The 13,850-nt window shown below is 36.7% G+C and overlaps 1 protein-coding gene across 2 annotated transcripts in view; it reads left to right on the top strand.

The window, feature by feature from the left end:
- The window catches only part of ACOT12 (acyl-CoA thioesterase 12), a 772,547-nt gene that overhangs the window by 419,551 nt on the left and 339,146 nt on the right, over window positions 1-13,850 (top strand). For both annotated transcript variants that reach the window (XM_044064240.1, XM_044064239.1), the window contains exon 8: window positions 7,477-7,627. In XM_044064240.1, the coding sequence (XP_043920175.1) occupies window positions 7,477-7,627 (151 nt within the window). The remainder of the gene's footprint in view (window positions 1-7,476; window positions 7,628-13,850) is intronic.

The following is a 13,850-nucleotide window of genomic DNA, read 5'->3' as shown; positions in this document are numbered from 1 at the left end:
TGACATAGCTATAGAATGCTTTGTGGTTGTTTTTAGAATCAGATAAACTTGAACTTCAAAAGTTTTACTTTCTTGCTGCCTCCAAATAAACTGTTTATGTAGAACTGCATAGACAGTGAACTTTATGAAGTGTTTACAAATATATGTAAATACCTCTCAAACTTTAAGCATTAAAAATCATAGCATTGGCCTTTAAAAATCATCGCAGACTGTCAGTAAGAGAAGCAAATTCTTATTTTTCACAAAAGTCTTTATATCCAAGCTGTATATTGTTAGTGGTAGTGAATATTAGTGTAGGCTTAGTTTATGTTTAAGAGAGCATATTCTCATAAACACATTTGACTTTATGAGGAACATCATAAATCTAATAGGAGCATGGCTAAATTTTAGCACCAAAAGTATAGCGCTGTGCCTAAGTCATAATAGTTGAGAAGTATACATAGTAAGTTACACCTGCATTCAAGTGGAACAATGTAAGGTGTTTTAAGTAAAAGATGGTTACCTAGGGGCAAATGGGTGCATGTGTATGAACACTTTAACAATAAAGTTCCACGATATCTTGTCAATGTTAAACATGGTACAACTACAATTAAGCAGGTATCATTTGGGCATGTTGTTGTGTGAGACCATGTAAAGGCCATTGTTAAGCCCACAGCAGAGGCAGGCCATGAGTAGGTTAATTCCAGTCCTGCACTTGTTATTGTTTGTATGCTATACTGGCAATATGCGCGCGCGTGTGTGTTTAGGAAATATGTTTGGGGGGGAACACTTCCCAGTACATAGGACAGCTGGATATACCAGCATTATGGTGCAGAGATGACTGGCAGTTTTAGGGTGCTTTTGCTAGGTTTAGGTATATATACTTTGATTGCTTTACACTGGCTGTATTACAGATTGTTATGTATTCCACCCCTAAATCAAATGCTTTTGGCTGCAACACACCTGTAGGAAACACAAACGTAATAGTTTGGTGTATTTGCTTGCTTTCATTGTTGCTGATTGCCCTAAACTTGTGTGTTGGAGCTAACCACAGTACTGGAACATCTGCTGGAGCTAAGTCCAAACATACTCATGCACACACTTATGTGTATAATGCTCAACTCCACACACATGTATGATAATAGTAACAGAGCCCCCTCCTTGCTCAGTCCACCCTAGCCTCTGCACTCATTTCACACACACACACACACACACACACACACACACACACACACACACACACACACACACACACACACACACACACACACACACAGCACCAGGTTAATTTAATTTATATTTCTAAATGCCCATTTTCCTGTGGATGACACTCGACACTGTGTACCTGCGAGTCCTGACCTGTGCAAATGACAACTGTATCCTGCTTTCTGTACTTTGTTACTTGAGTAGCCTATGCCTGATTCACAGTGTGGCCAATCTATGCATAGATAAGCACAGCCTAGTTGCGGGTTTGCATGCATCACTTTTACATTTTTCATGTAATGCTAAGACAGATGGTGTATCTTAGAGAGTGTCATGGCGTACTATGCTCACTTTTGCCTGGCATAGTCCTCCCCTGCTGCTGGCTTCTACCCTGGCTCTTCATTGGGCTTATCCTACTTCTCTGCCTGAGTTATTGGAAATTCTTCCTACTGAATTTATAATCCCTGCTGCAACTGTTTTCTTCAAATTATGTTATGCACATTCTAAAACTATCTTAACTACATGTGCCAGGTCATACTGCAAGATACCGCAAGATACATCTGACTTTCAGCAGGCCAAACACATGCTCTACAATAACTCTACTTTGTGACAGGGCATAATTGCAGCCATTGTCTGCCACAGTGTGGGGATTTCTGATAGATGTCATTAACCTTGGCGCAAGGTCAAATCAGACATCACCAATAAGATAAGTCTTGAAAAAATGACCCTGTACAAACCGCTGATATAGGTCACATGTGTGCTTTATATGGGAGGAAGCCTGCAAAGACTCAGGGTAGATTACACCTTGTACATTACAGCTCACCTAACAGTTGATGGAATGGTAACCTTTGCAGTTAACTTACATTCTTCCCTGGTCACTAGGAGAGGGCCTTTATTTTGTGGGTGCAGTTATGGCTTCTAGTACCTCAGGGAAATGGGATATGTCATACAAATCCTGTATGCTATGCGTCCTCTCCTCTATGGCATGAAGAAACCACATATGCTCTTCCCTATGCAGTAACATAGCATCGAGGATCTAAGGTAAAATCTTTGAGGCAGATGCCTGAAATGCTCCCATTGTATCCCTGGTGGTCACTATAAGGTCTCTATAGCTAATATTCTTACTGTCTCAGATACTTTGGTATCTACAGGAACAGGTGCCCTATACATCACACAACCTGCAAATGAGGACAACACATCTTCTCCAGCTCCTGCATAGTGAGTCTTTCCACATGGTAGTAATCCACAATTTCAGTGTCATGAAGGGCATGAAATATTGGGCACAGACAGGCGATACAGTGCCTCAGAGGGTGACAACTAGCAACACCATGACTACTAGCAGCTAGTAAAGCCTGTTGCATATACAGGTTTGTTAATGTTATGGCAACCTCTTCCATGACTCCATGATTCACTTCCTGTAATTCAGTGTTCAAGCAGTCAATAATTCTGGAGCTATGCCCCTGAATCATTCAGCCATATTGCTTACCCTCATTTGCATCTGCATAGTCCCTCATTTTAATAATGCTACCCATTGCAATGTGATTGTATTGCCATTAGCATACTGTGCAGGCTGTGGGATTTCTGTGCATTCTTTGCTCATGCTCAGTGTGTCTCTAGATGCCCACAGCCTGCATGAGGCTGATCATCATTCATAACTGCTTATGTGACGTGGAAAATATTTCTAAATTCCAGGGTTATTGAAAATCATTTGATGACCTTTGATATTGTTTACTGTCATCATTCTTGAGCCCCTTAAATCTCATTTTCTTGGAATATGCTTGCTTGTGTTTTCCTCTATTAGTCGTCTTCAAAAAAGAAGAGTTTTTTTCCATAATTCCTGGGCTGCTTAGACTTTCAGTCAGTATGACTGCTGTTTAAGTAAACTGGTGCATTGTAGTAGACCACTTAGGAATAAAGAAAGCTGTTTTTATTATTTATTGGAGTAGTGTGTACATCAGAGCTCTGATGTCATGATCTGTAGCTTTGCAGATTAAAACTGGAGTTGTGTTAATTAGCGCTGTATCTGTGGTTGGAAAACCACGAAGCATGTTTAGACAATGAGACCAAATGTTAATGCTAACAAAGATGCTATAAAATCATCAATTCTCATGAAACATCATACATTCACAACTCCATATTCAATGCACAAGAAGCATTGCAGGGTTTTGCCTATATACCTAGGAAACTAATCCTCAATTTAGCCCTTTTTCGTTATATATATATATATATATATATATATATATATATATATATGTATGTATCTAATGCACACACACACACACACACACACACACACACACACACACACACACACACACACACACAGTGTGTGTGTGTGTGTGTGTGTGTATATATATATATATATATATATATATATATATATATATATATATATATATATATATCTGTGTGTGTGTGTGTGTGTATGTGTATATTTATATATACACACACACACACACACACACACACACACACACACACACACACACACACACACATACATACACATCTATATATGGGAAAATACTGTTTTTGCCATGTGGTATTTCAGTGAGTCTAAGAACATCACCAGAGAAAGAGTGTAACTTCCTGTACACCAATTTTAATATGTAGAAACTGGCTCAGTTGCTTTCACAGTATGCCTAATTTTCCATTTAATGTAGCCTGAATTTGAACTAACAAGATGCAGATAAATTTAATGCATTCGTTATTACTTGGTTTGATTTCCATACCCTTCACCTACCTCAGAGGCTTTATTTACATCATGATGGTTTTCCAATTCTCCTCAGTGCATTAAGCAAACAGACATTGTGCACAGTGAGGTTGCTCATTTTGTACCAGCACAGGTAAAATATTTATTTATTTTCATTTAGTAACCCTTTAGTGTGGTAGAGCACTTAAGTCACATGGATATTTGATTAAGTGACTTGTTCAGAGTCACTCAGGAGGCAAAAGAAGTCAAACCCTGACCCCAAGAAGCAGTTCTTTAACAGCTCATAGCCTCAGTCCTCTACCAGACAATTAAAAATAATAAAATCAATAAATTCCTGTCATACCAGTATATTTATCTACTTGTGGCTGCTAACCCAGGAATCCTGGAGTGTATTTACCTGTGAGCTAATGGGGAACAGAAGGCATTAGCTGCTTGTTCACACTTCCAATATAAAGCAAAGTGGATTTGCCCATCAGTGGCTAGGCCACATATTGTTTTGCTTGATGCACTTAAGATTTTCACTTTTGCTCAGTAGATATACGCATGCCTCCCAAATGTCCCTGTTTTGGGAGTAGTATTTGCTCTGTCGCTCTTTAAATTTCAGACTTATTTGACAGGACAGTTATGTTTACAATAAGTGTGCTGCTGTAATTCTGGCTACCTCATCTACGAATATCCATAATACATACTAATTAGATACCCCTGGCTGATATTTAGAAAGGGTTACTGCAAAAGGTATGTCTTACTGTCAACAGCCAACTCTTCATAGTAACCCTTTCTGATTTAGAGGTCAACCTGCCACAGTGATTTTCTGCAAGTGAAATTATCACCATGGGAGTGTTCTACAGGGCCATGTTACATGCTAAGAGGCAATCCCAGGAATGGCTACTTCGAATTAGCCATGTAATTTACTCAAGAAATGCTAGTGGCTACCATTTTATGCTGCAGAATGATTCAGAGAATGACTTGGCTGAATATTTTACTACAGCCACTGAAAAATGTAACTTGGCCAAAAGGCTGTAGTCACTCTTTGACTTCTGTGGAAGGCATTGCTGTTCAGGTTAGTTCTGCAAAGTTCATTGGTGACTTGGGGAGGGGATGTGAGTGTGAATCTATGTGTGGAAGGATGTTTGCTTGTCTGTAGGGGGTATGCATGAAGTCAGATGTGTGTATTTGCATTTGTCTGCCTGCATGGTTGCAGTGGCATTGTTAGGTAGAGGACTGAGACCGCAGATGTGTGTGTGTGTGTGTGTGTGTGTGTGTGTGTGTGTGTGTGTGTGTGTGTGTGTGTGTGTGTGTGTGTGTGTGTGCGCATGTACATATTGGGGGGGGGGGTGTCTTTCATATCTCTCAATGTCACTGCGTAAGACTTCTGGACAAAAGCCCAAAAATAATGGGGATAAATGACCAATTGCAAGGACAATTTTTTGAATGCAGGTAATGTCTGGAATGCGTTTTATCCCATAGAACATTAAGCGACATGGACATTAAGTGAACAGCCTACACTTTGTATTGTATTTCACTTAATATCTGTCTGCATAACAGCCAATTGCATTTACGTCCACTTAGTACAGTATGGACAGAAATGCGGTTGGATGTTGTGTGGAAGTATGTTAAGCAACACACACCTGTATTAGTTAATTCACTTAAAAGTTAATAGAACAACAGGTTTTGCATTACATGCATTTTTCTAAAAAACAAAGGTAGTTATATGACATTACTTTGAGCTTCCACCTTTGCTATTACCTAATTTTTTTTCTGCCTACAAAGAGGTCAGGATCTGTAGCAAACCATTGTAACAGAATGATAAATTATTTATTTTAATAAAAAATGAATGTGGTTTAGACATTTTGAACTGTGAGTGCTACACAGAAGTCATGCTATCCTGCACTGAATTTGATAACCCACTATTTTTTAATATATTTATGTTCCTCTTGTACCTCATTATTACCAGTCTAGACTCAGTGGTGCATGTCCATGTGGTGTCTACCAACCATCTTACTACTCTTCCTGACTTACTCCAGTGTTACTAGGGCCATTTGTGGATCTTAAGGGCATCCTGTGGGCTTTGCTGTTTGTGCTTCTGGCCAATGTTTTTTTTTTTTTATTGTATGCTCTACCCACTTTCCCTTTCCCTGGCCCCCATTTTCTTTAGCTATATCTGAGGGCATCTCCCCTGTTTGGACCTTTCTTCCCTTTGGGGAGCATCACGAATGAGCCCCCCACAAGATGGGTATGCCCATCCTTCCCTGCCTCAATGTCAGCTGCCTGTGTTGCTAATCAAACCTGGGTCAGCTGGGCTTTAGTCAAGGCTTTATCCCTGTACAGTGTCAGAGTAGCATTGATGACCCACTATTGATCTGGAAAAAACACTGGCCAGATTGCTAAAAGACACCTCAGCTACTTGTGTACAACTAAATATGTTGAGGGAATGTTTTAATACTGCTGAGAATAAATTAACGGATAGAAGAACATAGCCATGCCTTTACTGAAAGAATATGCAGATGCTGCCCATATTCCAAATGACCCTGCCACATTTCAGATATGCATATTGCCGTTCATCAGAAGCTCATTATTTTATAATCAGGAAAAATTAGATTTATTAGCCCAGTATTCATAAATAATGCCCCAAATGCACAGGGCTGATGCATGGCCTGAGTCACGCACTAGTGCCCTGAGCAATTTGTAAACAGAGGCTAGCAAAGTGACATATACTACCAGATGTCTGGGTGAATCCAGGAACATGGAAGATATGCACATAATGTGCCTTAACAATGTCTACAATTCAAACAATGTGAACTGCAGCCCTTACTGTATAGTGCAGAAGACTATACTCTAAGTTTTCAGATACAGAGGCCTTTCTATACGGGCCAGTCTGTATAAAGTTGAAATTACTTTGTTTCCAACTGAACATTTACATTTTCTGGAAAATGTGTATGTTAGTTTTGCATAGAAAATGATACTATTATAGTCTGAAGTAATAAATGTTACCATACTTGGCAAAAATATAGTCAACAAATGATTAATAATGTGAATTTTCAAAATGCATGTTAGTACTTTTCTAAATGGTCATCCCTGTGTATACTTATAAGAGCTACCAGTACTGGAATATGTGATGGCAGAAACTGGACTATTATGCAACAAAGAGTACATCTATGATACTTTTGTAACAGACTCTTCCAAAAATTTCATTTGATACAGTGAACAGGAAATGGCCTGCATAGTAGGAAAACACTGTTAGGAAAAAAATGAAACGTGGTCCATGGTTATTCTCCAACCTGTTACAAAGCAGTAATGTGTTACGGCAGAGCAGAGACCATTTAACACTTAGCTCTTGGCTGAAGATCAGGTATGACTGGTTGCAAAAGTGTGAAGTATTTAGATAGCAGTAATTCTTACGTGCATTGTGGCTGTAGGGAAAATATCAATAATGCCTTCTGGTTACTGAACATGCCTGAAATTGTGACCTTGAGAGTATAGCTTAGCACTGGTTTGGATCATGGAAGCCTTTCCAGAGTAATTATGCAGCTGAAAAATAGATACTTCTGAAAACTGACTATAATACTTGCCTTGTTTTGTAGTTTAGAGGTTGGAGTTCGCGTTGAAGCTTATAACTGTGAAGAATGGAACAAAGGAAAACCTCGTCATATCAACAGTGCTTTCCTGATATATAATTCTGTCAACAATAAAGGAGATCTGATGATATTTCCCAGTGTCGAGCCTACTTCAAAAGTAAGCCTGCCTCATACATCATAAATAATTTTTGTTTATGAAGTGTTAGAGGTACTTTTCTGATATCATGTTTAATAGCATATTCAGAAATCATGATCCCGCAGTCGTTGGTTAAGAAATTTAAAAGCAGACTTGGGCTTGTGATTCATAAATGCATTTTTTTAGCAGAAAATGTACAAGACAATATATGAAAAATAATGTAAGATTCAGTTAAAATATAAATATTGGCTGTGCTTTTGCGCATGTGCGCGCGCACACACACACACACACACACACACACACACACACATATATATATATATATATATATATATATATATATATATATATATATATATAGTGGATATAAAAAGTTTACACACCCCTGTTAAAAGGCCAGGTTTTTGTGATATAAAAAAATGAGACCACAATAAATTTTAAAACTTTAGAGAATAAATGCAGTCAATACTCCAGATGGGAAAAAAGTGACCAGAGAATAATATAATAAGTATTCCAGATAAAAAAAACTGGGCACTCAAAGCTGCAAGCAATGAATGTAAATCCAATGAAAGTCCAATGTAAATCCAATGAAAAATCCAAAAGGCACAGTGATAGCAAAATATTTAATAGTAAGCTCTTTTGCGGTTCACCTGACCGCTTTTTCAGACTACAAAAAATACAATATAACAACATATTTAAATACTAAAAACAGACCAATCACAGAGGATTAGTCATACACTCATTAAAAAGTTAAAAGTATATGCTCACATATAATAAAACATTTAAAAGTTACAAGAATAAATACACATCTTTTCAATGTTTAAGTGCATGAGCTTTTAGAAATGGTTTCAAAGAAACTTTACTGTTTTTGCCAGGTGGTTTATCTGCTTTGGAAAATATTATCCACTTCTGCTCATTAGCCTCTTGTTCACTTAAACATTGAACAGATGTGTATTTATTCTTGTAACTTTTAAATGTTTTATTATATGTGAGCATATACTTTTAACTTTTTACTGAGTGTATGACTAATCCTCTGTGATTGGTCTGTTTTTAGTATTTAAATATGTTGTTATATTGTATTTTTTGTAGTCTGATGAAGCGGTCAGGTGAACCGCGAAAGTGCTTACTATTAAATATTTTGCTATCACTTTGTCTTTTGGATTTTTCATTGGATTTACATTGGACTTTCATTGGATTTACATTAATTGCCTGCAGCTGTGAGTGCCCAGGGTTTTTTATATTTGGAATGCATATTAAATTATTCTCCGGTCACTTTTTTTTCTGTTATCTGGAGTATTGACTACATTGATACTCTAATTTTATTGTTCTCCGATATGGAACATGGCTGAGGGGCATCTGAATCAAGCACAAGTTGAACTTCCTTATAACCCAATGAATGGGGTTGGTGTAATATCAAATAAGAATCAACGTCTCAATAAGTTTCTTGAAGTTACAAGTAATCCTCTTTTGCATGGTAATATCATTCAACAAGCTATGCCCGAATCAAACGATAAAAGTTTATATTTAAATTTTCAAGATAAACTTAGAATGTTGGAAGACAAAACATATAAGTTCAAGCATATGCAATGGCAACGCTTCCACTTTGAAGCCTTACTTAAGCATCAAAGAGTTCTGAGAGGGCTTAGGGTTCTTACCATGCCTAGCTATGGATAAATGTATCCGGAACTATTGAGGCAGTGGCAGATGATGAATTTAAAATTAAGCGCTCGATATATGCACCTATTAATTGATTTTTTTAAACCCCAAGAAGATGAACTACTAAATTAAATAATTCTATTGCAAAATGAAATATATGACTCATTTCCCGCTGATATTATTTGTGATAAGATGGACTCACTATATGAGAACATAACTTTGTATGAAAAGAGTTTTCAGGCAACCAAGATCCAGAAGTTACACAGAAATCTGTGTGATTTTTGGAAAGGTGCTGTTTTTTCCTGGCTGAAAGAACAGGGTAATACTATTAATGCAAATAATAACTCTGCAGAATCTATGATAAGATTGACTGCAAACATTTCAGATGTGACATCAGACCCTATAATTTCATCTCCAGACGCTGTACTGGAAGTGATAAATACGTCATCGAGAGAGAACGCAGGAGAGCACTCTGCTGAACAGAGGCAATGGCAGCCATCTACGGATAATGCTACAACACATACTGAATCAGTTATTGAAAAAGACATATTAATACAAGAAGATGACAGAGCCATGAGACCAAAAACATCTTGGGTTAATTCAGGAGGGAATATTACTTATACCTCCTCACAAAAGAACTGTTTTTTGTTAAAAGATCCATTACCAATAAGAGAACAGTCAAGCAGTTGAGTGAGGAAAGGCAGAGTCCAGCGCCTGAACAGTGTGAATGACCCAATAAGAAAAGGGAAGAGTTGGAAATGCTACAACCAGGTTTAGTAATCAATATTTCATCATTTGCATTATCTGAAGTTCATATAATGTTATTTGCTAAAGGTTTAAATTTTATACCATCACAGAAGGCAAATTTAGTAGACATACTCAAAGAATTAAAATTATTTGGCAGAAAACTAACATTACGAACAATGTTTAAAGGGGACAATGAAGGCTATGATATTTTTAAGAAACCAAGCACATTCATTCCCCCACTCCATCCTACTATTGAGACATTTTTAGAGGTCTGTGAGAATGAAATAAGGGACGTTTTTTAGAGGTACTAAGTCTAATTATTATAACATGTCCCAAATAGAGTTTCAAGCTTTACACGAATTAAAAGAAATGTCATGTATTGAAATTAGACCTGCCGATAAGGGTGGGGGTGTGATAGTATTAGATAAAGATCTGTACTTGAAACAAATGTGAGGTCTTTTAAATGATGAAAATACATATGCTCACATCTCAAGTAATGCTGTTAAAGGCATTATTGATAGAATTTTGTTCCTGGTTTTTGATCTATTAATCACAGGAATGATTTCAGAATACTTATTTAAATATTTTATGGTTGAACATCCATTGGTGGCAAATATGTATGGTTAACCTAAGATACATAAACATTCCACGATACCACCAATGCGACCAATTGTCTCCAGTAGAGGCTGGGCTACAGAGCCTCTCTCCATATTTGTTAGAATAATTTACACCCTTTTTTAGAGAGTTGTGACACTGTGTTAAGAGACACCAATATGTTTCTACAGAATTTATATCTTAAAATGTTAGATGTGCATGGGGATTATATGTTTGTGGCTCTAGATATCGAATCACTCTTTATGGTAATACCTAACATGTGGGGTATAGATAACATAAGGACATTTTTGACCCTTAAGAGGGTTAATTCTAACAAAATTAGATTAATATGTGCATTATTAGATATTATTTTGGAAAACAATGTGTATACTTTTGATGATTTTTTTTTTTACAAAAGGTTGGTGTGGCTATGGGCACACCATGTGCCAATAGCTACGCCAACCTTGCCCTAGTACAATGGGAAATTAATGAAGTTCTCCAAAATGAAAGTTTTAAAAACTCTATAAAATGGTATGTACGTTTTGTAGATGACATTTTTATGTTATGGAATGACAGGGAAGAAATGCTAAATGAATTCATTTTGTATCTACATGAGACAACTGTTTTTTTTAAATTCACCTATAGATACTTGAGCTACAAGATTGATTTTTTTTTATGTCAAGGTAAATAAGGATGCATTACAGGGAATAAAAAACACTTTATATGGAAAAATGGGGAAAAATAACTTATTACATAATAAGAGTATGCACCCTAACCATGTAAAACGTAATGTGCTAAAAGGACAAGTATACAGAGTTATGCATTTACATAATGAGGACTCACAGTTAGAATTAGCTTTATTGAATCTTAAACATGAGTTTTTGGACAGGGTCTATAAGGAGAAAGATATAGATAATTGCATTAATGATGCATGGACACAGACAAAATAGATTTAGATCATACTATAGTGAACACGGTGCTAGAGAAGATGAAAATAATAAGAGAACGGAGACTGGTAATCACACTTTAAGCCATTATTTGAGAGTAACATTACCATACTCCAATGATGTAGGCATCTTTTGTAATATTATAAAAAGAAATTGGAATATTCTAACTACGATAGATGAGTTCAAAAATGATGTAACCAGTCAACCGAGTTTCTCTTTCATGAATAATAAATCTTTAAAAAGACATCTGTGTTATAAGGGTAACTTTGAAAAAAGAACTGTTACATTCTGTTAGGCTAGGAACTTACCCCCTGCAGAGGCTGCCTAGCATGTAAGCATATATTTAGCTGCAGACAACTTATACATCATCAACTGGATACTAAAATTTAATTTAATTTTTATGCAGATTGCAAAAGAAAAACATAATATATTTTAGTTTCTGTATAACATGTCATATGTTCTATATAGGTAAAACTAACCGTACTTTAAAAGAAAGGTTACTAGAGCATTTTAGAGATATTAAGAATAAGAAGTTGGAAAATGCTTTAGCACATCATATTATGGAAAAAGGGAATGAACATAGCTTTAAATTCTTCGTTTTAGAAATTGTACATGACAACATGAGGGGAGGGGATTTAAAAAAATATCACAGAGGCTAATGAGCAGAAGTGGAAAATGATTTTCAAAGCAGATAAACCACCTGGCTTAAACAGTAAACTTTGTTTGAAACCATTTCTAAAAGCTTGTGCACTTAAACATTGAAAAGATGTGTATTTATTCTTGTAACTTTTAAATGTTTTATTATATGTGAGCATATACTTTTAACTTTTTAATGAGTGAATGAGTAATCCTCTGTGATTGGTCTGTTTTTAGTATTTAAATATGTTGTTATATTGTATTTTTTGTAGTCTGAAGAAGCGGTCAGGTGAACTGCGAAAGCACTTACTATTAAATATTTTGCTATCACTGTGCCTTTTGGATTTTTCATTAGATTTACATTGGACTTTCATTGGAATTTCAATTTTTTCCCACCTTTAATGTGACATATAACTTGTACAATTCAGTTGAAAAACATACAAATCTGTTAGGGGAAAAAATATATAAAAACAAAAAGTACAATAAGCTGGTTGCATAAGTGTGCACACATTCAGTCTTCTTGGGTACACACCTGCCATCAATTAAAGAGACTCTGATTAACCCCAAATAAAGTTCAGCTGCCCTAGTAGGATTTTCCTGACATTTACTCAGTTGCCTGCTACAGCAAAAGCCATGGTTCACAGAGAGCTTGCAAAGCATCAAAGGGATCTCATTGTTGAAAGGTATCAGTCAGGAGAAGGTACAAAAAAAATTTCCACAGCACTGGATATACCATGGAACACAGTGAAGACAGTCATCAAAAAGTGGAGAAAATATGGGAAAACAGTGATGTTGTAAAGAACTGGATGTTCCTCCAAAATTGATGAAAAGATAAGACAAAAACTGGTCAGAGTGGCTGCCAAGAGACCTACAGCAACACTGAAGAAGCTGCAGGAATTTCTGGAAGTACTGGTTGTGTACCACATGTTACAACAATCTCTCGTATTCTCCGTATGTCTGGGATATGGGGTAGAGTTGCAAGACGGAAGGCTTTTCTTACACAGAAAAACAACCAGGCCCGGCTAAAATTTGCAAAACAATACATCAAGTCTCCCAAAAGCATGTGGGAAAATGTGTTATGGTTTGATGAGACCAAGGTTGAACTTTTTGGCCACAATTCCAAAAGGTACATTTGGCGCAAAAACACTTTGCATCACCAAAATAACATCATCCAAATGGTGAAGCATGGCGGTGGCAGTATAATGCTTTGGGTTTGCTTTTCTTCAACTGGAACTGGGGCTTTAGTCAAGGTGGAGGGAATTATGAACAGTTCCAAATACAAGTCATTTTTGGCCCAAAACCTTCAGGCGTATGCATATGCTAGAAAGCTGAAGATGAAGAGGAATTTCACCTTTCAACATAAGAATGACCCCAAGCATACATCCAAATTATCAAAAGAATGGCTTCACCAGAAGAAAATTAAAGTTTTGGAATGGCCCAGCTAGAGCCCAGACCTAAATCCAATAGAAAACCTGTGGAGTAACCTGAAGAGAGCTGTGAACAAGAGATGCCCTCACAATCTGACAGATTTGGAGTGCTTTTGCAAGGAATAGTGGGCAAATATTGTCAAGTCAAGATGTGCCATGCTGATAGACTCCTACCCAAGAAGACTGATTGCTTTAATTAAATCAAAAGGTGCTTCAACAAAGTATTAGTTTAAGGGT

The sequence above is a fragment of the Protopterus annectens genome, chromosome 2.part2 (genome assembly GCF_019279795.1).
Source record: "Protopterus annectens isolate FY-2018-M chromosome 2.part2, PAN1.0, whole genome shotgun sequence".
Classification (NCBI taxonomy): domain Eukaryota; kingdom Metazoa; phylum Chordata; order Ceratodontiformes; family Protopteridae; genus Protopterus; species Protopterus annectens.
The sequence above is the reverse complement of the archived record's forward strand: the minus strand, read 5'-3'. Positions and strand labels throughout refer to the sequence as shown.